The 22,098-nt window shown below is 36.6% G+C and overlaps 1 protein-coding gene across 4 annotated transcripts in view; it reads right to left on the bottom strand.

Annotated features, from left to right (window-relative positions):
* Positions 1-1,291: 1,291 nt before the first annotated feature.
* Positions 1,292-22,098, bottom strand: part of ANOS1 (anosmin 1) — a 127,503-nt gene continuing 106,696 nt past the window's right edge. For all 4 annotated transcript variants that reach the window (XM_086740488.1, XM_086740480.1, XM_086740463.1 and 1 more), the window contains 5 exons: positions 8,902-8,996; positions 6,597-6,768; positions 5,135-5,355; positions 2,312-2,453; positions 1,292-1,619 (listed from right to left, as the gene is read on the bottom strand). In XM_086740488.1, coding sequence (XP_086596614.1) covers positions 1,561-1,619; positions 2,312-2,453; positions 5,135-5,355; positions 6,597-6,768; positions 8,902-8,996 — 689 coding nt within the window. In that variant the 3' untranslated portion in view covers positions 1,292-1,560. The remainder of the gene's footprint in view (positions 1,620-2,311; positions 2,454-5,134; positions 5,356-6,596; positions 6,769-8,901; positions 8,997-22,098) is intronic.

Genomic DNA, 22,098 nt, shown 5'->3' with positions numbered 1-22,098 from the left:
TGCTTTCCATAAAACAGTTTGTCATCAAGAGAAGGAAAATATATTTACCACTCATGTTTGAATTCCTCTCACTGAATATCTCGGGCAAATACAAATGACAGATGAGTCTGTAGCACCTGCTGGTAGAAAAAGTGGCCACCTTGTGAAGTTTGGCTACTAAGCATTTGAGATCTGTTAGCCTCATCGCATGATGGTTCAGGGAGCAATGGAAACTGTGCCAAAGAACACAGGAGCACTCTGAATATCTTGAACACTACAAGATGATTATAAGTATTTATATGGCCATTTGTTGGCAGATACTTTCCACCATCTTGATAATAAATCCAAGCAGTTTCTATTTACTATTGAAGGATGTCTCTCTGTGTGGCAAATTATTCTAGACAGTTTATATGGCACAATAAGGCAATATCAATTCCCTTAGGGTTAAAAAGGGCATCCTTCTGTCTAAATTTGAAAAATGCATTCACATAAGCTATAAGCCAATATTTTCCAGATGCCAGAATACTGTCACGTAATTCTTTCTGTAAGCAGAATAGCATGGAGCCAATACATCCATTCTTCTGTTCAAAAGATCCACAGGGAAAAGAGATACATCCATCAAAAACCAAAGCCAAAAAGTAGCTCTACAGCTACTTGAATAATAGGTGTGCCTCAGAATTTGAATTTCTAAAATGTTCATGTTAACTATTCAAATTTTTTACTAGAAAACTGGTGTTTCTTTTCAATATATTATTATACTTTGAAATATTGTATACCAAAAAAACCAAGTGGGATTTTAAAAGTAATTCTTCCAGGCCTTGTCAATTAATTTTAGGAATTGCCATAGATTTTCCACAATTGTATTAATTGTCTTTTGTTTCTTTACAATCATACATCTACCCTACATTAGTAGAAGTTCTATATACTAAAACATTACCATTTTAAAACAGACGATTGATACAAATGTATCATCATTCTCCTCTGTGGTTATACTGCAATTATTAAATACTGACTATTTTAGGATTTCTGTTACTGGTATTTATTTTACTTATGTCCTTATTTCAGACATGAAGGAGATCTTCTTCAGTAGCAAAATACACTAGGGCTTAAAACGGTGACAGGCAGAGCTTTAAGTAAAATAGATCATATAGACACACTGACGAGAACATGGCCTCCAGTGTTCAAAAGTACGAATACTTCACAGGACAACCTTGCAAATATTAACATTGAAAGCAATAGGAGAAAAAGCTGTATACACTGCACCGTTTCAATCTACTTTAAACATAGAAATACAAAAACCTCATAATGAACACACTTGATTTTCTCACAGGTGTTGAGTTGGATGCAATCTTCAGTTTGTTGAATAGCGGTGGTACTGAAATGATACTTGCTGTTTCATCCTGGCCTTGGTGCAAATAAAATTTGTCATGGCTAAACTACAGAGAAGAAGATACAGATCATACAGGATGGTAACCTCCACTGGAAAACTGAGTTCATTGCTCCTACTGATGTGCCTTTTCCTAGCCTCCATTTGGAAGCTCAGTTTTTCTTGCAGTTATTTGTATAATCATGTAAAACAGTCTAGTATTTCTCTGGAGGTGGCTTGTAGTGGTGTGGATGGTGTTGCTTCAGACGAGGTCCTAAACAAAAGAATAGAAAAATATGCACATATCAAACCCTGAATATGTAACACCATCACTTCTTCGTACTAAAAAGTCCTTGTGAGGCCTTCAGCTTGCAATCCTTCACCTTGTCAGTGAACTGCCTATGCTGACAATTATTTGCATGCTTAGTCCAGACAACTTTAGTGACTGTGAAAGGACAAAAGGATTCAAGCAGATGAATCTTGGACTAATTCAGTATATTTTTTGTTGAACTTCATTGAGCAGTACTTTTCAGAAACTTATAAAATGCTGAAAATGGCCACTAAGAGGTCTGCCCTGCTTTAGAAATATGATCAGCCTCGGGTCATGCTGAACTGAATGCACCCAGAAAAAATCTAATCTTGAAAGCTAAGCAATCCCAGACCTACATAGTACTTGGAGGACAAACCATCTTTGAATCCCAACTGCTACAGGCATAAGCCAAAGAGCTACCGTGGAATGAATGGCAAGTGTCAGACCACAGAAACTGAGTGAGAGAAAGACTGCATTTGCTTCCATCATTGCTGATGGACAGTTATGGGGGGCAAAAATCCAGTATTTTCACACATCTTAAATTATGGAATGAAACTGGAACCAATAAAGACTCTAAGGCTCAAGCTAACTGTTTACATGGGGAGGAGTCAAGTTCTGTAACACGTAGCCACACGTCAAAATAGGGTAATACTTACTGTGGGGTGAAAATGGAGGAAGGTCGGGTGTTCGGAATGATTTTATTGTAGCTGGTCCTTCCCCACCAGTTGTCAGCACTTGAACTTCCAAGCGGTACAGCATTGATGGCCTCAGATTGGGCACAGTAAGTACATAATGATCCTAAAAATAAATAACTTGTGTTAATTTTGAGAGTATCTGAAAATAAGACACAGTTGATCTACTCACACAAAGCAGTGGTTTAAATAGGTTCTGTCACTCTCAGTATCCACAAATTATTTTCTTAGAATTGTGTTAAAAGGATTTAATGTACGCACCACTTTGTTAAGAGGGTTTGTTTTGAATTTTTTGCTTGCCGTTGCCTTTGAGCATATTTTTTTACCATAATGTTATGGTTTCATGTGTAAAAGGTCCAAGTTGTTCCTTAGTGTTCTTGAAAATCACTAAAAAAATTAAAATTTTAACTTCCTAGTTATTCTTTTTAACAAACATGCTCATTTATATAAACTTGTTTTTATTTTTGATCTGTTTGTGAATTGCACTAATTGGTAAACCTATGGCAATTCATAGGTCTGGCCCCTTGCTTCAGCTAGTGAAAATAAGTGTGGCTACATAGATTTCAGCATATCTGTCCCAATTACATCATGAGAATCTGCCCTTCTGTTCTTAATGCCACTTTTGGCATGACAGCCTCAGTTCTCACTGCTCCATACAATGCGTGGCCACTTACATCTGTGCAAAATAATTTCAGAGTAAGTTTATACACACTCCCAAATGGGAATACATCTGAATAAAGACTGAAGGGCATTAAGAAATCAAAAGTCGTGATCCACCTTATTCCATGCTGAACAGGACCAGGCTCAGGAAGGGGACAGTGGGGCAGTGACATCAGATAGTGCGACCAGCCAGGCTGGGCCTGCCAGGAACTGGCAGGGCAAGTTCCTCTGGCTGGCACTGCACCCAGCGTCGTGCAGAGGGACCTAACTGGGCTCCGGGAATAACTGATAATTTGCTGTTACTGCCAGAGCAGACAGTGAAGGGGAAAGGAGAGAGAGAAAAGGTGGGGAAAAATGCGTAGTTTAAGTGCCAAATTAGTGCATATTCTGAGATAGGGCTCTTAGTAGACCTGCTTGAAGCTGTTGCACCTTGAAGAACATACTGAATGCATAGGAGAGGAGTGCATACATTGCACTCACACACACTCTCTGCACATTCAGGCACTCCTCTGGCAGTTGAGACCTGTGGGTTTCAGCCCCTGTTGTGTAAATATTTAATTTTTATCAGTCAGAGGCTACCAAAGAGAATGAGTGAATGATCCTCACTGTAAAATACCCTACACTCTACTGGTTTCTGAGAGGTAGGAGATATTGTTTCAGCTCAAAGCAGAGTGTTCTTAACCAGTTGTCATAAACACATGTATACATATTATGATAGATAAATAAAAGGCATCTCCAGGTTTTACAGTAGTGAAAACACAGGAAAACAAAGATAAAAAATGAAAGTGCAATATAATGCAAAGGAGCCTTTAAAAAAAAATTATACATATTTTAGACCTAACTGGACCAAAAGCTCAAAAAAAAAAGGAATAGAAATTCTGAATAAAACATACATCTGCTCCTAAAGCAAAAGATGAAAATTGAGGTGAAAAGTAACATCTCATGGTCTGTAACTTATCATTGTGCTATTGTGGTTGTTTGCAGCCAAAGGTCTGTGACTGAGAAATCTCTTCAGTTAATCTTGCAACCTGGCTTGCTGAGGAGACCAAGGCTGTACCTGCACCGTGCCTCCTCTCTGGACTGTGGGTTGAGCTTTGAGTGAATTGGTGCAGAGCATCCTGAGTCTGCACTACACTGTAACAAAACACCTCTGAACACTGCATGGTAGCTTGCTTCATAGTTTTAGAGCATCTGCAGTTGACCTTTGTTGCTCAGACCAATAGGCTTTGAAACATGGATGCCCTGGCCTGGGGGCAGTCTGCTAGGAATTAACACAGAATGGTGAGAACCTTGCCTTTGATTTGGGGAAAAGTATTGAATGTAAGATGCATCCAACAAAACACTTTACGCATTCTTTGATGAAACTTATGTTGTGAAAAGATTTTCAGCCAGCTCTGCTCTAAACTCAAGCGCCTTGATCCACTTCCCTGAAGTGAACAGAAAGACTCCTGATGTCATTGGCTGACTTTGGATCAAGGCCAGCTCCTTAAGCCCTTTTGTTGACTTCAGTGGATCTGGCAACAGAGTCTGAATGAAGTGCTTTTCACCTGACTCTGCCAGAGCAGGAACTGAAATAGCAAAGGCCATTTTAAAGTAAATAGGGGGAAGAATTCAAATTGTTAATTCTCACACTCTCAATAAACAGTGAAACCTAATTCTCCTTTGAATTATTTATCTGTCGGATAATGGTGTGTACTGGCAGAGAGGGAAGTGGTTTTTATTTGTCTTAGAGCAACAAGTGACTTGAAGAGAAAATTATCTTAAATCCATTGACTTGGACACTAAATAATCCGTAAAACTACAGTAACTGCCAAGTTGAACAGTCTGATCACCAAAATAAAATAAAAACTATCTATTGCCACACAGATGATCCTTTCCTCCCTGCAGGCATTTCTTTGACAATGGTTGCTAATTTGACAATTCTGAACATTAAAATGTTTGATGTGTCATCAAGAAGCTGTTTGTTTCCCCAGCAAGGATGAAAAATGAAGCACTTCCTGCTCCAACTTGCCTGCAGAGCCAGAGGATGCTATGTGTGACATTTGCATCACAACTAAACATTAAAAATAGGCCACATGTGCGCACACTTATGAAGCCGTTAGCAAAGGAAAGTAACAAACAACTTACTGCTGGCAGTATCTGCGACTGCGAAATGATGCTGTTGGGTAAGCTGTTCTGCCGGCTTTCTGTGGTTACTTCCGCCCAAGTGACTTGAAACCCTGTCATGGGCTGGTGAAGGTCTGCCTTAGATATCTTCCAGGAAAAGTGACCAGTGATGTTACCTTCCTGGACAATGAAAGACGCAGAGAGATTCTCGGGTTTGGCCAACACTTTGGGCAGAACTGGCACTATAAATTTGGAAAGCAAAAAGATAAGCTAAACTTATATATGACAGATAATGTTCAATAATATTCATTCAGTTCCACAAATGAAGGTCAGACAAAGCTCTCTTTCTAGTGTTACCCAGGATCCTGCCAGCTTTCTGCCATCTCATTTGCAGTGTTAACCAAAGCCTATCTTTGATACACTCCATTGGCATTTTGTGTCAAATTTAAAATTCAATTCAAATCCTGTCAGCTGCAGGAAACAGAAAGGAAAGCCTGTGGCAGGTAAAGGTATAAGTGCATCATTCACAGGCAACCATCATGCTGTTCGTCTGTATTTCAGAATACCTGAGCTCCAGTTTTCAATTTTGGGACCACAAGAAAACCAACAGGGTAGCACAGAACTCCATGATGCAGGCAAAAAGTAGTATTAATGCTCTAAAACTGTAGTACAAGTTAATAGGGGCACTCTTGATTAGGGGAAAGATATGCTGGAGTTGCAGTTGCCCAGAAATAAGGTTGTAATGCTGGAAACTGTCAGGAGGGGTGGTCAGGAAAAAGCAATGGTGGCCAGCAGAACCCTGAGGTGACCCATGAAGTACAGGAATACCCTTGGGGACAGTAGGGACTCAAAGCTTCTAGCTGAAGAGAGAGGTTTCCAGACTTGGCTGTGGAAAGCCGTGTCTGACCTGACCTAGTGCTGACAACAGCCCTGCTTCAAGCAGGTGGCTGGACTAGCTGACCACAGAAGTCCTTACCAACCAACATCATGATTCTGCGGTTTTCCAGAACCCTCTAGCTGTACCTACCATGGTAGCAACACCGTAAAAGGGTATGAGTGCCTTCATTTATTATTTGAAAGCAGAATTAATCTAAACAAAACCAAATTGAAAAAGCAGCTTGCATCAGTAGCAAAACATTCAAAAGATGGGTCAGGCCAGCATAATCATGTTTACAGTTATCATATGTCATTTTAATGAATATAACTGGGAAACTGTTCCTCCTTACAAAAATAAAAACTGTGTAATAACAAATGCCATCATATGTTTATAAACAATCCACTAAAATTATCACTTCATTAACAAAACAGTCATGTGGCAAAGTCTACTCTGTATATTTTAGTTGATTTTTCACATAAGCATCAGTCATGTTTTTTATTTTTCTAAATATTTTATTTCCTATTTCAGAATTGTTTTTATAGACTCTTTTTGGTGATTATAAATGCATTTGAAACCATTTGGCTACTTCTCCAGATCATGTCTTACCTCCTTCAGTAGGACAATTAATGTGTTTGTGGTTTTTTTCTTTAAATGCAGAGCAAGATGGGGTAACAAAGAAAATACTCTCAGCCTTAAAACGACCTTTAGATTTTGCAGGCAAAACAGTTACTTTATATTTGCATGAAAATAACAGGTCCTTTAGAATCATGTAGTTTTCCTAGAAGAAAAACAAACAAAAAAAAAACAAAACAAAAAAGATATCACATGCTGCATGATTTTTCTCTAGAGAAAAATTTAAATTAAAAAAAAAGACTGACAGAAGATAAAAAGTTTTCTCCAATATAATATTTTCCTGATATGCTTAACACACGTCAACATGGCTTCTACTCAGAGAACAAAGCAAACACTGCCTATGTTACGATTATTTTCAGTAGCAAAATATATTAGCATGTTATTTGGATATGTCCTTAAATTCTACTTAGTTCCCTCACCACGCTGCATCAAAGCAACTGGCTTCTAACATTTAGAACAGTCTCTCTGACATGATGCCAACAAGGATAGCAATGTGAAGACGTAAACGCCAATTTAATTAAATAAATGTAAGAGAGCTGAGTTAAGCTGTTGTAAATGACAAGCATCATCTACATTTAGCTTTTTAAAAGTGCATTCAAAGTCTAACATGGCATTTTTTTTCCACCTTAGTACATTTACTACCCCTATGTTCTTATCAGGTAGAAAAGCTCCATAGCTGAACTGCAAAGCACAATTCTCTGTTTAAAGACAAAGACTGGAGAAGGAAACATTACACAAAGCGTAAGCGTCCTGCTAAATTCTTACTGCTGTCTAAAGTCTTTTTAAAAATCACAGCCTGAAAGCTTCAACACAAATCATATATGAGAAAAAAATGTTTGGGTTTTATTTCACCTGGGAAAATGTCCAATAATACCTTACTCACTAAGGTCAAGTCTTTCACTGCTTTTTAGATCTTTACTTCCCTTCAGAATCAATAATTTCCAATGTTCTGCATAACTCCCTCTTTTTTCTAATCCCAAACTGGATTACTCTAACCTTCACTTGGAAGGTCATTTTCAACAGGACAGAGACAGGACTCCCTGCTTTCCATCTGCTGAGAGAGTGATCTACTAAGCTTGACTCCTGCTTAAAATTTTGTCAGGACTACATTTACTTATTGCGACAGGGCCTAAATGCTCAACACTGGAAATGCAAAGCCTTTATCCATCCTGACCCATGATATTCAGTATCAAACCTTTTGTAGCATCAACCTTCTTCTGTTAGCTTGCAATTATTTTCTTCCTCGAAAGAAATAGAGTTTACAAAAGTGGATTGGACCAAGTGTCATAAGATGATTGAGAGGAAATAAATGAACTAATCCCACAATGCATTTGGGCAGAAGTACAAAGAGTCTTTCCTGACCTCTAGTGGAAATAAACTTCTTAAATGTTAACTTCCTCCTAGCTTCAATGTGGATAACTTGAAATATTGAAACTGATCATAACATTAGGTCACAATCATTTTTTTAATCCACCTCTAATATTTGCTTTGCTGACCCCATGAAACAGTAAATCTTACAAGCTAACAGCCTTCTGTATGAGAAATGATGTTTTTTGATTTGCTGTACTTCTAAATGCCATTAACTCCACTGAATTGATCCAGTAGTGTAGGTCAGGGCAAGAAGGAAAGGTGAATTGTGATTTCTTCCGTTCTCCATAATCCACTAAATCAATTGTGCTGCACCAATCACATTACTGTGTTGTTCAAATAATGTGTTACAGAGACAGATGACACTAGATTGCCAACAAATTGAGTACGAAGAACTGCCACTGCAATATATATTTGGGTTGACATGTACTTACATAGAGCTTTTCTCCTTATCTGATATCTGTCCAACTTCTAGATTTAACATCTAGTATTTTTCACCTACAGTCCTTTTTTCTTACTCTATTATTCTCCTCAAGTTTATTAATTAGTATTATTACTGTTCAGTATTTGCACTGTGCTAGAGTCCTATAGTACTAATTACAGACAAAGCTCTAAGTTCTATATGCTGTAGAAATATATAAGTATGTAGCTAAGAAGTTTGTTTGCCTGCTATTGTTTTCTGAATAAAATCGACCAAAAAAAAATTATTTTCGCCTAGTGTGGATTTAAAAAAAAAAAACAAAACCAACAAACCCCAAAACAGTATAGATGCATCATTTTTATCTTCTGTCAAAGAGGAACATTAAAAAAAAAGAAACATTCTTACTTATCTATGAAACATGGTATAAAGCATACTGTGTTATGTTACAGAACCATTCAGAGTCAAGCAGAAGACTGAATGGAGACTTACATAAGTCAGCTCAGTTACTTTCCCAAGTCCTTTGGTGTCATTGTGTGCACAGGACTCCAGTAACCAGTGGACTTGGAACTGATTCATGCTGATATCTAAATGACATAAAAAAAAAGAGGAAAAGACATATATTATAATTATGCTTTCACCATTGCAACTTTTCTGGCTTTTCTGGACAAAAATAAGAAGGAGTTTTAAGTATCGTAGAGCTGGTGGTTCCTCACCTGTTCCTAAGCATCCTTCAGCAAAATGAGAGAATATTATACACTTACATAATTTAAACCTTATATCAGCTACTGGAGATAACTTTAAAAATAGTGAATTGGCATTTTCAGATACGTAAGTATATACTGCTTACATTTTTTAAAAAATCAAGCATTTAAATTGTGCATTTAAAAAAAAAATCGCAGTGCTGCTACTTCTAAACATCCTGCAAATGATGGAAATGACTTTGTGTCAACTGCCCGAGACTATTTATATTGTCAGAGCATTGCACCACTTCTGCCTGGTACTGCCTGAGAAATCTGTGCCTGAAGACAGCTGAAAAAGTCTGTAAATCCCTGGGCTTTGTCCTTTCAGAATATATCATAAGACCTGCTGAGTATATGTCCAAATAAAATTCTAGTCTTGACTCTTGGGAGTAATACCAAAGGCTTGAGTTTGCTCCCATTTAAATCAATGAGAAAACTTGCTGCAGTATCAATATAGCTTCTTGTCTACTACTAATTGCAAAAGGAAGCAAAACAAAGGGGAATAAAGCATTAAACAAAAGAAGAAAAACTCATCTGGTAGTGCACATACATCCTGGATTTAGTTCTCCTCTATCTTTATACAGTGGATGTAAAATTATGCCTGTTATTATTAATTAGCTCGGTATGACACAGCCACTAATTACAAGTGCCTGATTGTGGGTTTCAGGAGGGCAACCAAATATTTTTGATGCCTTAAGGCCTCATCTGGCATTAGATGGCTATGAGGAATTTGTATGCAGAAAGGAAGGATTCTAAACTAAAGGAAAAACAAGAATTGTCTGAAACTGGCTTAAATGGTATTCCAGTAAAAAGACTGATTAGAAGCTCCTTGAAATGGATTTTTGCAGCAGCTATCTTCACAACAACATGTATGCTAATTATTTGTGTGATTTCTTTGAAATACAAACTTTTTTTTTCAAAAAGAGACATACAAAGAAATAACTTGCTGTCTTGTGACCGTTCCCTCTCTTTATTTAAAAATAAAGAAAGAAATGGATGTGCTTCCACTTGCCTCTTAGTTGCTGGGCTTTCACACTTGATGTGCCTCTTGGATGAAGACACAAACTCACAGTGCATTTGTAAGTAGGTTTCATCTGATTTCACCTCTTCCAGTTCACTCAATTATTGCCTATCACCTGCTTGCACCTCTCTCTTGGGGCAAACAAGCAAAACACCCAGCTTCTCAGGACATGAAAACTTTGTGCTGCTGTATTAATCATGATACATTAACAATGTACCATCTGTAGCAATTAACCACAGTGAGTCTCTTATTGATTGTATATTAACTGATAATCACAACTTATTATTTTAAAATATCTGCATGTAACGTGGACTGCTCTTTGTAAACTTACAAATTGGCTATTTTCACTTATAATAACTTCGACTTGCAGTTCAGAAATAAATCACTCTCTTTTTGCTAGAGACTACCCAAGCCAATCAAGGCTTCCCATTATCCAGCCACCAAGAACTGGATAAGATGCACACGTCAGGTAGGTCACTGAATGTCACGACATGGGCAACTGAGGAAAGATAAATCCCAAGCATCGAAAGCTTACAACAGCTCAGCATCCAGATATATCAGTGTAAAGGTTTACTAAGCCTCTGTTCAGAAATGTAATTAAACAGGTTGTAACCAACGATATTTGCTATTTCCAGCTCCTGGCACAGTAGAATTCTATTTAGATTTTATTGCAGCTTCACCTCCATTCCTTATGTGAGCTTCTGCTCTCAGGCAGTTCTTTTCTTCCTTCTTACTTTCTACCTTTTTACTTTTCTACCTTCTTTCTCTTGCATTAGCAAACTTTCAGTAACTCATTTGTAAACAGCTGTGGTTTCTGATAACCTCTCTATTTGAGCTAGAAAGTCAGGAAACTGTAAAAAAAAAAAGTTATTTCACTTTCTAGCAACTTGGACTGTAAATGTAGGATGAAGGTTTTCAATAAACAGAATTTCCTTTTTTTTTTTTTTTAATTAGACTAATGTTTCTGACTTCCTAAACTTTTATTTTCAAGACTAACAATTCTTCAGTTCTCATCTCCATTTTCATGATTGCTGTTATCCAAAAGATTTGAACATAAGCATGTTAATTGCTTTTTGCTAAAAAAAAAAAAAAAAGTAAAAACAATTGACAACAGTAAAATCCATTTTCTCCTTTTTTAAAAAAAGGTATCCTGTCAAGGTCTAGAGCCTGAGTAATTTGGGTTGCAAAACTGAAATATAATAGGGAAGTAGCTCCTACTTGAGACAGAAAAGTTTTTAAAAGTAGGGAAATGTAGGACATTGTGTGATTAAATAAAGCTAGAAGCATGAAAAACTCAAAGTGTATGTGTATGGATGAGGTATGCATATTAAATAACCAGACTGCTTTAGAAATTATCTTTAATTTTTTAAAAAGCAAAAGGAGACAAGATGTATGGAATTATGTAAAAAGCCACATAAGAGACTTAAAAAAAATATGAAAATATGCATTTGTTTTATAAAGTCACTCATAAAGGTCATGACTCTAGAGTTTTGTTTCTACGCAGTCTTTTACATCTGATTTTGTGTTTACAGTGCACGCAAAATAAAAGCTTCTCCCAGCCTTCCTTTCAGCAATATACCCTCTCCTAGTGAGATCACTACTATAATTTTATTTAGATTTTTGTTTTAGCTGTCCATAACAAACTCAGTGGTAGGTACTGGACAGGCGATCCCAGCTGGTTCTGAATTAAGCCCAGCTGAAGTCAATACATTGTAACTCACAGCCACACATTTTTCTGAAAAGTCATTTGAGTAGTTAATATTAACAGAATATCCAGTATTCAATGGGACTGATTTTGGATAGTTTTATCAGAAAGTGCTGCTATCCTTTCTAGAATAGGTACATAAGACTGCAAAGAAACTGCCAGACTCCTTCAGTCTGTTTCCCTGATATTTCAGATGTCGCATTATAAAGCCTTCTTTGTATATAATCAATATCCTTATTAATTTTTTGAAGTGTTCTTGATTCTGTGCTTTGAAATATAAGTTGTTACAATGCTTTATAACTTCGTTATTCTCATGGTTAGAAAGCACGAAGAGTAAGCATCGTCTTTCCCAGAACTCAAAATATTTGTATAGAAACACTGAACTTGAAGGACGTACTAAGTACTAGGACTCATTGAGCAACTCTAAGCTTGTGAAATTAGTCAACATCTAAGTATTAGTCAATCATTTAAGTATGAACTCCTTAAAGGACTGTTACAGCAGACAGCTTATTCAAACAATTACTTTTAATTGCAAACTTCTTTAAAAAGAAAAAAAAAAGAATGAAAAGCAAACCAGAAAAATGACTTTAAAAATCCCTATTATGTTACTGTCATGGACATGACCTTCAGCTGCTCAAGTTGAAGATTTCTTGATGTTTCAGAGAGTTGCACAAAACTAATCCTTCCAAATAAACTAATAGCTAATGGTAATTATTTTGGTCATGATTTTTAGAGTAAATTTTCTGAAGTATAAAGGAGCTCCTAGCCTTAAGAAAACATTCCTATACAAACATCACATGAGCATGTTCTTAAAATTCCACACATGCTTAGCTGTTTTACTGAACATGGGCATGCAGTCAACTTTGTTGGACAGAAATTTTAAATCTGTAACTAGAAATGTATTGATCAGGGGATGCTCTAAAGCATGTCGAAAAGACCTACATTCTGATTCTCTCCCTCCTATGTTTCACTCAAAAAAGCCTTTAATTCCACATAAGTATCTCCCCAAAGCTACCTCTCTATCGATTGTGTTTATGAAGATGTTCTTCATCAGATTTATCTTCTTTCTGCCCCTCCCCAACCTAAACTTTTTCATTCCATTTCACTTAAAATAAATGAATACATTTCAAATTTATTTGGGGGAAAATGCACATTTATTCTGTAGCTTTAAGCTGTAAAAGCAGCTCAAAATCCCATTAATGCCAATGCCAAATACATCCGTTTGCCACTTAGAAAAGTTCAGTTCAGTTTAAGCATCTTAGATTGAAAAGTTTTACTTAAAGTACTGCAACTTTTCCTAAGTCATGGCTGTATAATGGCTAACAGGAATATCCTAGGCCTACATTCTACATTTGCTAATTCTCATCATCTCCCCACAGAATTTGAAGCTCGAGACCCATTCAGAAAAATCACCCAACACAGTGTCAGGTAACACCGCAACCTTTCCTAGCTGGAATTTCTAGTTTAAATACTTCAACAGTTTATTGAAAAGAAACTAAATAAAAAAGTAATCTCTTTTCCTCATCTTTGACAACGTTTTCCACATTTCTGTTGTGCTGTACATTTCCATCACTGCCAGCCATGTGAATAATTTCATCTAACGTAGTTTCTTTTTTTCTACCATGTCACTGCAGACAGCTCTGTTCTTTACCTCAAATACATTTTTGTACTTTATATTACTTTTTTTTTTTTTTTTTGTTGCAGAAAGGTGCCAGCTTGACCTGAGGAAATGAAGTCTGCTTTGTAGCTAGAAAACTGGCATAGCATAGGCAGGAACAGCAGTGAACTTTGTTCACACAACCCAATGCCACCAATATGACAACAACCGAGTATCACTCCAGGAGACCAGGTAAACAGATTTAGAAGGTATGTATTTCTTTGTATTCCTGTGATCCACAGCAAGAAAATTGCAGCAGATTGCTTTGGGAACTGGAGCTAGTTCTGCCACTGGTTTTCTGGAGGTCTTTAGGAAAAGCACTTCATGGCTCCCTACCTCTGTTCCACTCCTGTCAAGTGGCAATAATGATAACAAGTCTCTGCGGTAAAAGTATTTCAGCTCTAGAGTTGTATATCATTCTGTTTGATGGGTGGTTTTTTCAACAACGGGTCTCTACATATTTGGTACAAAAATGCCAATTAATGACAGCTGTGACAGCATTATTACACAGGCAACTAAAATTTATTAGAAAGAAAAATCAAATGGAATTTGCTGGAAAACAAGATTTCAGAGCACACATGTTCAACAACAGTAGCTCAAATTAAGGCTTAATTACAACAAAAATATCTAGCATCAATAAAAACAGTAACATGAAGTTGATTTCTGTATCGTGACAGGATTTGAAGTAATTAACAAGAAATGTCTGATATATTTTCCCATTAGAATAAAATATGGTAAAAAAGTAAAGATTATAAAATAAGACATACTTACATGAAAAACTTTACCTGGCAGCATAAAAGTATTAATTTACTATAAATAACAAGCATATGTCAGTATGCTTGTTATTTCAGTAAAAAACAAATGCTGTTCGGTATTTTTTGTCATTACCTCAGCAAACTGACTGTCTCCAAAAGATACACATATAATTAATATGCTAATCGTATGTCAAAAGGAGTTGTTACCAAAGTTTGGAAGATCATTAGCCATATGTAAACCTGCTGTCTTCACTCAAACCTGACCTTCCTTCAAACAGAATGCCATAAGGAGACTGAAATTTCTGTGAAGCTATTCAGTAAGAAAATTACTGAAATAATTTGTTCTGCATGTAGCTAAACCTTTGAATTTATTATATATTGTTAAACCAGGTATTTCATACAGAAAACTGCAACGATTATTTGTGACTGGCCACATAGTTTTTGTTTTTCTTCTCATACTGGGGAGGTAATCTTGCAAGCTTCTGAGCACTCTGGCCCTCACTCAACAAAGCACTTAAGCATATGAACAGTCGTGTTGACTTCAATAGCTAAGAGTAGCTAATGGATCAGGCCAGAAAGTTTAGTACCCACCAAGACACTAATGACCATACAAACGATACTTGAAAGACAGTCTTGAACATGTCTTTGATTATCTTAGACTAATAGGAAGAAGGAAACACAGCAAAATTAAGTAATTTCCTTTTTGAATCATGTATCTTGCAGCATTACTGCTCTAAAAATAGGCTATAGCAAGGGGTAAAGATTTTATGTTTAATATCACAATACAAGGCAGAATCTGCTCAAGGCACATGAAACACATGCCTCAGTGTTTACAAGCTTGATTAATTGTTTCGACAGCAAAGTTATAGTATGATTTTGGGGAGCTCTGCGTAAATCCTGTATCAAACAACACACCATTCAGGACAAGAATTACTTATCTCATTGTATTGAATGATGAAGCTGTGCTACGGTGAATGTAAAAGTAACAGTGGTAAACGGTGAAATTTATGATGCCTTGCAGAAAGAAAAACATCATCTCTGAACATTTATTTTTTCACCTATTGGTTCACAAGCCATTCTATGCCTCTCTGAATCATGGTGTTTCTTGCCAGTATTTGAAATCTGAACCTAATGATAGGACAAAAAATAAATATAGAATAATAAATGTTATTTTACTTATGGTAGTTTAGCCAATGTAAAGTGAGTTATCAGTCTTAGGACATACAGGTAACCACAATTTACCTTTAACTAATGAGAAAATGCTACATTGATGTGCTACTGCATTGCCTCCTCTGCACTCCTCTTTGCCCTGTACAAACTATGTTGTCTATGTGTTCTGCCTCAGGCATTTTAGCTAAGTTCTCTTAGAAGAATGAAATGAAAATGGCTCTGGCTACTTAGCTGTCTGTGTATTGATTCACTCAGTGGTATAAAAAAAAAAGGAAAAAAAAAACAAAGTGTGAAATGTTTGGTTATGAAATTAATGGTATTCATGACACCTCTGAGAAAAAGAACTTTTTAATAATCACCTATTCAAGCAGTATGATTAAAATAAACACCAAAATCCTCAGTTGATATTTAAACTTCATTCAATAAACACTTCCTAACAAGAAAAACTATACTGTTTCCTGCTCTTACATGGAATATAAGCAGTGTTGTTTAACAAAGATTTTGTTTCTCACATTATGCCATTTAAAACAAACTTCCTTTTATAGAACACATTCTTTGTATAATACAATGATAAGCCTTCCCAAAAATTATATTGACAATTAGTGTGTCATTTAATGACAGGTTTGAGCCACAGCATATTTGTCCATATCCAGACCTAGGAAGCTTCAAGGTTTAAAGATGTTTATATTGAGGGATTTAAGTTTGAGATCATCTCTAAGCCAGGTTACCTCTACCCTCACTCCTTTTCCCACACATAACTTCCTATACAAAGTGAGTTCAACAGTATCTCATTTTGGTTTTCTATTACAAGGAAACTTGCCTCTTGTAAGCTCCAAGTCTCACAATAGCTGCTTGTAGCCTGAATAGAAGCTTCCTACATTACTCCCTCACAGCTGGATTTTCAAAAGTATCTAAGCATCCAAAACCTGAATTTAATGAAAAAGAAAACAAACAAGTCCAAGGCTCGCTATGGTTATACATCTATTGAAAATGCCACTAGGTACTCTGTCACTAACTTTAGCCTTCTGTGCTACTTTGACAAATCTAGACATGAATTTAGGTAGGGAGGCTATATTGAGGGTAGGTAATCTGGGAGTTAATCCAAATTCCAGAGTCAAGTTATGGACCCAGTTTACCCTTAACTCCGTAGTGGGAGGAGATGCAGAGATGCAGCTGCTACTTCCTTCTCTCTCATACCCTGTGCAAAAGCCGTAGGGGTGGGTTTGCACTTGTGTACAATGCTCCATCAAGTTCTAAAACTGGACGTTCATGGCATGCATCATGGCATGCCATATCAGGATGTTGCTTTGCTGAACTGTAATTTATGAAGTTAATGGCATTAATATGCAGTTTCTAAGTCTGCTGTTTAAGACTACTGAGTCTACAAGAAAAAGAACAGAGCTAAACTAGGTTAAATATCTATAAAATCATGTGCATACAGAGAGGGTGAATAGACCTTTGGTCTACACTACTATGGATATTTTTATATTCAGTTTACTGTCAGAGGAGTAAAAATAACTGGTGTTTAAGAAATCATTACTCATCAGTTGCGTACATGTGACATCTTTAAATTTAGACTATAATTTCAGTGTCAGATACTCTTTTTTTTCAGTGTCTTTCCCTCCAACTAGAGCTACTCATTCAAATAATCCATTTTCCTTCCCTATCTGTAGAATCACAGAATCAGAGAAGTGTTTGAGTTGGAAGGGAAATTTAAAGGTCATCTAGTCTAACCCCCCTGCAAAGAGCAGGGACATCTCCAACCAGAACAGGTTGCTCAGAGGTTCATCCAACCTGGCCTTGAATTTTTCCAGGGATGGGGCATCCACCACCTCTCTGGGCAACCTGCTCCAGTGTTCCACCACCCTCATTGCAAAAAAATTTTTTCCTAATATCTAATCTGAATCTACCTCCTTCTACTTAAAACCATTACCCTTCATCCTATCACAACAGGCACTGCTATAGAGTTTCTCCTCATCTTTCTTACAAGCCCCCAGGTATGACAGTGTAAGCATATAAGACAAATATTTGACTGAATATAACCTAGTGATACAGTTTGGGGAAAGTAGGGGAAGGAAGAATTGGAGGGTAAAAAGTTTGTCATTTCATCCCTCAGTTATTCAGACTACCTATCAACAGACATTGCCATTGAGAATCTTAATGACACTATATATTTATATTTATATTTATATTTATATTTATATTTATATTTATATTTATATTTATATTTATATATACATTTCTGTATTTGCTGTTAAAATAATTAACTTCATAGGTTGTGGTAATACTTAAAAAGTAATAAGAAATATAGAAAATTGTGTACTGGGAAGACAGATACTATTGAAGGAACATAAAGATGCTGGTTTTGAAAACATTTTTTACCTGAAGAATTAAAAATCAAGAAAGAGTTTATTTATTAGTTGTCCGGTTATTTTTTTCAATGCCTTGAAGTGAGTTAAGTCTTGATAAATGATTTTGCAATGCAATATTGAACGTGTATCTGCAGTCTGACTGCAGGTACTCCTCCCAAATAATGACAGTCTATCTTTGGACTACACTCATGGACCAGGTAATTTGCAATTACATTTATATTTGATCTTTTAATATAAGTTCAAAAGAGATCAAGCTTAAATTTGTATTCAGTTACTAAGTTTAAGAATAAAAAGAAGACTTCTTTTAGAGGCACAAATTAAGTCAAATTAAATAGACTTTCACAATTATTAAAGGTGTTCCAGAGTATGATTCAGGTCATGCTTAGGGCTTGCGAACAGTACACACTGTTTTAAAATTTAGCTTTTTTTTTAAGAAATTGGAGCAATGATTTTAAAATGAATCAATAAGTGGATCAACCATACAAAGTGTTAGAACTAGTTTGATGAACGTTCTAGAAGAACCAGTCCAGCACAGCCACCATCTGCCTTCAGCAGACATTGGTTGGTGCCTGCTAAGCAACCTCAGCCTTCTGTCCTGGCTAAGCTCTCGGACCAGCACAGGGAGTTCTGATTTGGCTTGTGATATTTGATTTCCTGGTAGACTTTCAATCAGTTCCAACTACATTCCTGGGCCTAATAGTTGGACAGACTTGCCTCTAAGTCTCTCATACCAAGAGCTTTAACCACCTACCCTGAAAGGTACAGAGGTTTGGAAGTGAGTGAAAGGCATTCCATAATGGTTTTCTGTTGTTCCTGTGGAAACATGAAGAATTGCAGTAAACTGTGCCCTTAAAAAGACTCCCCAGTATTGTCCTATTTGCAGGGGAGGTGCCACTGAGGTTGCCCCTATTATAAATGCAATTTTAGAACTTTACTATTTGTTCCACTAGTCAATTGCACACTATTTGAGAAGTTGCACACTATCTGCTCTTGTTTGTTGATGTTTTTCATTACTGCCACCAGCAACATTTTAAGTCTTGTTAGCACATCAGATTTGCACATAAACCAAATAGTCCAAGTCTTGTAGTCCGTTTATAAAGTACAACGGGAGATGGTCAGATGCTCCCCTTTTCAGTCTTGCCAGGCAAAACAGCAGTGGGATAACAAAAATTTTATTCCTGGAACTATATTAGGCCTATGTAACACAAAGTTAGAGAGAAGCAGGAATCACACAGAGGATACTTCTGACAGGATATTCTTTTAACTCAGGAATAATTTCCCACAACAGTTAAAGCAGCCAGCATTACCTACCTCCCCAGGCAGGATGCTGGGGAAGCCCATAGGATACAGGCTTCCGAATCAGCTGTAGCACATGTGGAAAAGCAAAATCATGCAATGTCTACTGGTGAATTTCTAAAGAGCTGATCTAGCCAAAGATTCCTGTGCTTGGGGCCAATTTACTAATTAAATCCCTAAATTCAAATGCATATTACATGTACCCACATGATCAGCCTCTGCTGAGCCAATGTCTCTGTATTCACACACAAATATGAGAGAAATACATTAGTGTATGCTTCACTATAATTAACAGCAAAGTTTTCATGTTGAAAGAACCATTTGGACCACAGGGATACCTTCAAGTACAAATATTTTCTTGCTTAAATATATGTAATTAGAAAATGGCCAGCTGCTCAGACACTGATCTTCCTAGTGCAACAGTTAGTACCAAACTAAGTAATTCCTTAGTGTTATGCAACTACTGCTGATTTATTTACAACAACAGCTAGAAACTCCAAGTGGCATTGAAGGGTTCCATGAGCTTCAATGGCACTAGTTCCGCAAGAAAGTATCATAGGATAACATGTGGAAAGCTTTCCATTATTTTAAAACCTGCTATATGAAATACCTTACTGCAAACAAACAGTCAGCAAATACAGTCACTTCATTTATCTCCCTGAACTAAGTGAAAGTTAATTTTGTTTTCCTAAGATCTGGTTTTGAAAGCTTTCATGGCAGCTTTCTGTTTGCTTTGCCTTGCCTTGCATTTTATTCTTCCCTGTAATTTAATTCATTATTCTTGTTTGGTTGACTTATCAGACAATGGAGGATTCTTTGCCTCTCCCTGCCTGTTCCTTTTTTTTTTTTTTTTTCTGCTTTAGCATTTACCAGAAACACAAAGAAAGAAGCCTGAGGCCAAGTCTTAATGCATTTTAAATATTTGTCTTTTTAAGCAAAACGGAGGGGCAGATATATTCATTTTAAACATCTAGAAGTACTTTAAATGTTTAATTTAAACAGGGGACGTAAATGCTTATAGATTTCATTCAAAGAAAAGCAAAGGAAGCTAAAGCTTTACCTGAGCAAGGAGAGTTACATTATATTAAAAAAAAACAGGCACTAAGAAAACAGTAGTAAAGGCAGAGGAACAGGTTAGAAGATATTATTGTGATACGTTGTTTTGGAAAGAAATAATCATGCTAAATTTCATTCTAATGTTTTCATGTATTATAATTATTGCAGCAAGTGATGAGAACTGATGCAGTGAGCTCATAAAGAATAATTTGTTTTTCCTTCTGTCCATGGGAAATATCTTATTTTTATACCCTGAAGATGCACAAATTTGCAGCAACTTGAAGGCTTTTCAGCTGAAGGCCAAAAGCTCAGCTCTCTAGTTGCCAAACCACTGAGGGACAGACGAAGCATAAAGATCTTTTTATTTTCACACTTTCAGTTTTGATTACTGCACAGATACTGAGGGTCTTAATTATTCTAAGTAGCTAATCCTTTTAAGTAGGGGGTTCAGAGTGTATCCATTCTTGGTAATGGATGGTAGTCTGTGACTCTAGCACCAAGGAGTTAAAACTGATTTGTTTAAGTTTATTCCACTATTTGACACAAATAGCAAATAACTTCTAATTTCACACAGTCTAGATGGCCAAAAAATCTGGCCACAAACAAGTTCTTCTTTTCATTTACAAAAGTGGGATTCATGCTGTTTAAGGAATGTACTGTGTTTCTCTAATCCCAGGCCTAAGTTAGAGGCAGCAAGTGAAAGACATTTTCTTCTTTCAGAAAGAAGCTATTGTATTCATATAATTACAATATGCTTTTGTGATGACTCTGTCTAGCAAAATTATGTGCATTTGCTAAGCACCTTGTACTGCCTGAAATGTGGAGTTATTTTTGCTAGCATACATCCTGAAGTAAAGTTATTATTGCCATCATACCGAAGCATTCAAACTGAAAGGTTATTTCAGAAAGAGATTTATTTTAATGTAAAGTCCAGATCCTACATTCCAATCATGCCTCATACTTACTGAAGCTAATGGGACTTAAGAAATAACACTTGAAGAACAGGCCTAAATAAGTCTTTCCTGCTACCAAACTGTGGTGCATTATGATGCATATATATGGAAATAGGATTTTCCATTCACTTACTTAGACTTTAACTCAAATACTGTGTTCAGTTTCTGAGCACTGATAACCAATCAGCTCTTTACTGTATAATAAAGCTAGTTCATTAATAGTTTGCAACAACCCCTCTACTGCAGTTGTTGCACAGGATACAGGTTTGATTAATTTGATCCAGAGGGATGATGACCAAGAGCTTCAGCCCTGCTGTCATCATTGTGGTCTTTCACTGGCTTCCTAGAGGCACATCTGCAAATGACACTGAGCAACACATCTCCTTCGTAGTAATGGAAGAACTATCTTTGAATGTCAAGAGACATTATGGTACATTCTGGAAATTCTAAGGTACATTTCAATAAACTGCTAGGTGGCCTCTGCAGCCTGATATTCGTAAAGGACAAATTCCCTGTCATTCAGAAAACAATAAAAACATCTGTTACGTGGCCTTTCAGATAGGACTGAACAACTTGATTTAACTTCAGAGTTCTACTTTGAGCAGATGGTTGGATCAGCTGACCTCCAGAGGTCCCTTCCAACTAATTTAAATTATTCTATGATTCTGTTCTATTTTGTTCCTTTTAGAGAGAGTAAAATGGTTCAAATTCAAAAGCAAAACAATTCCCAGATTTGAAAAGATGGAACTCTGATTGACTCTTTGCAGTGAAAATAGCCTAGACGCTAGGCCATAGAGTAGGCTGTGGTAAATTCTCTTTCAGTATTTACTATCATAGTTGCTGCACTCTTACACCTCCTACAACTCCCTAAACATGACTTGAGACAGTGCCGTTCATAAGGGAGAAAGACGTGCAGATACAGTTTCCACGCAGCTGGCTCCAGTAACTGCTGTCTTTCATA

Source organism: Chlamydotis macqueenii, chromosome 1 (assembly GCF_036417535.1).
Source record: "Chlamydotis macqueenii isolate bChlMac1 chromosome 1, bChlMac1.mat, whole genome shotgun sequence".
NCBI classification, from domain to species: Eukaryota; Metazoa; Chordata; class Aves; order Otidiformes; family Otididae; genus Chlamydotis; species Chlamydotis macqueenii.
Note: the sequence above shows the minus strand (reverse complement) of the source record. Positions and strands in the feature narration are given on the sequence as shown.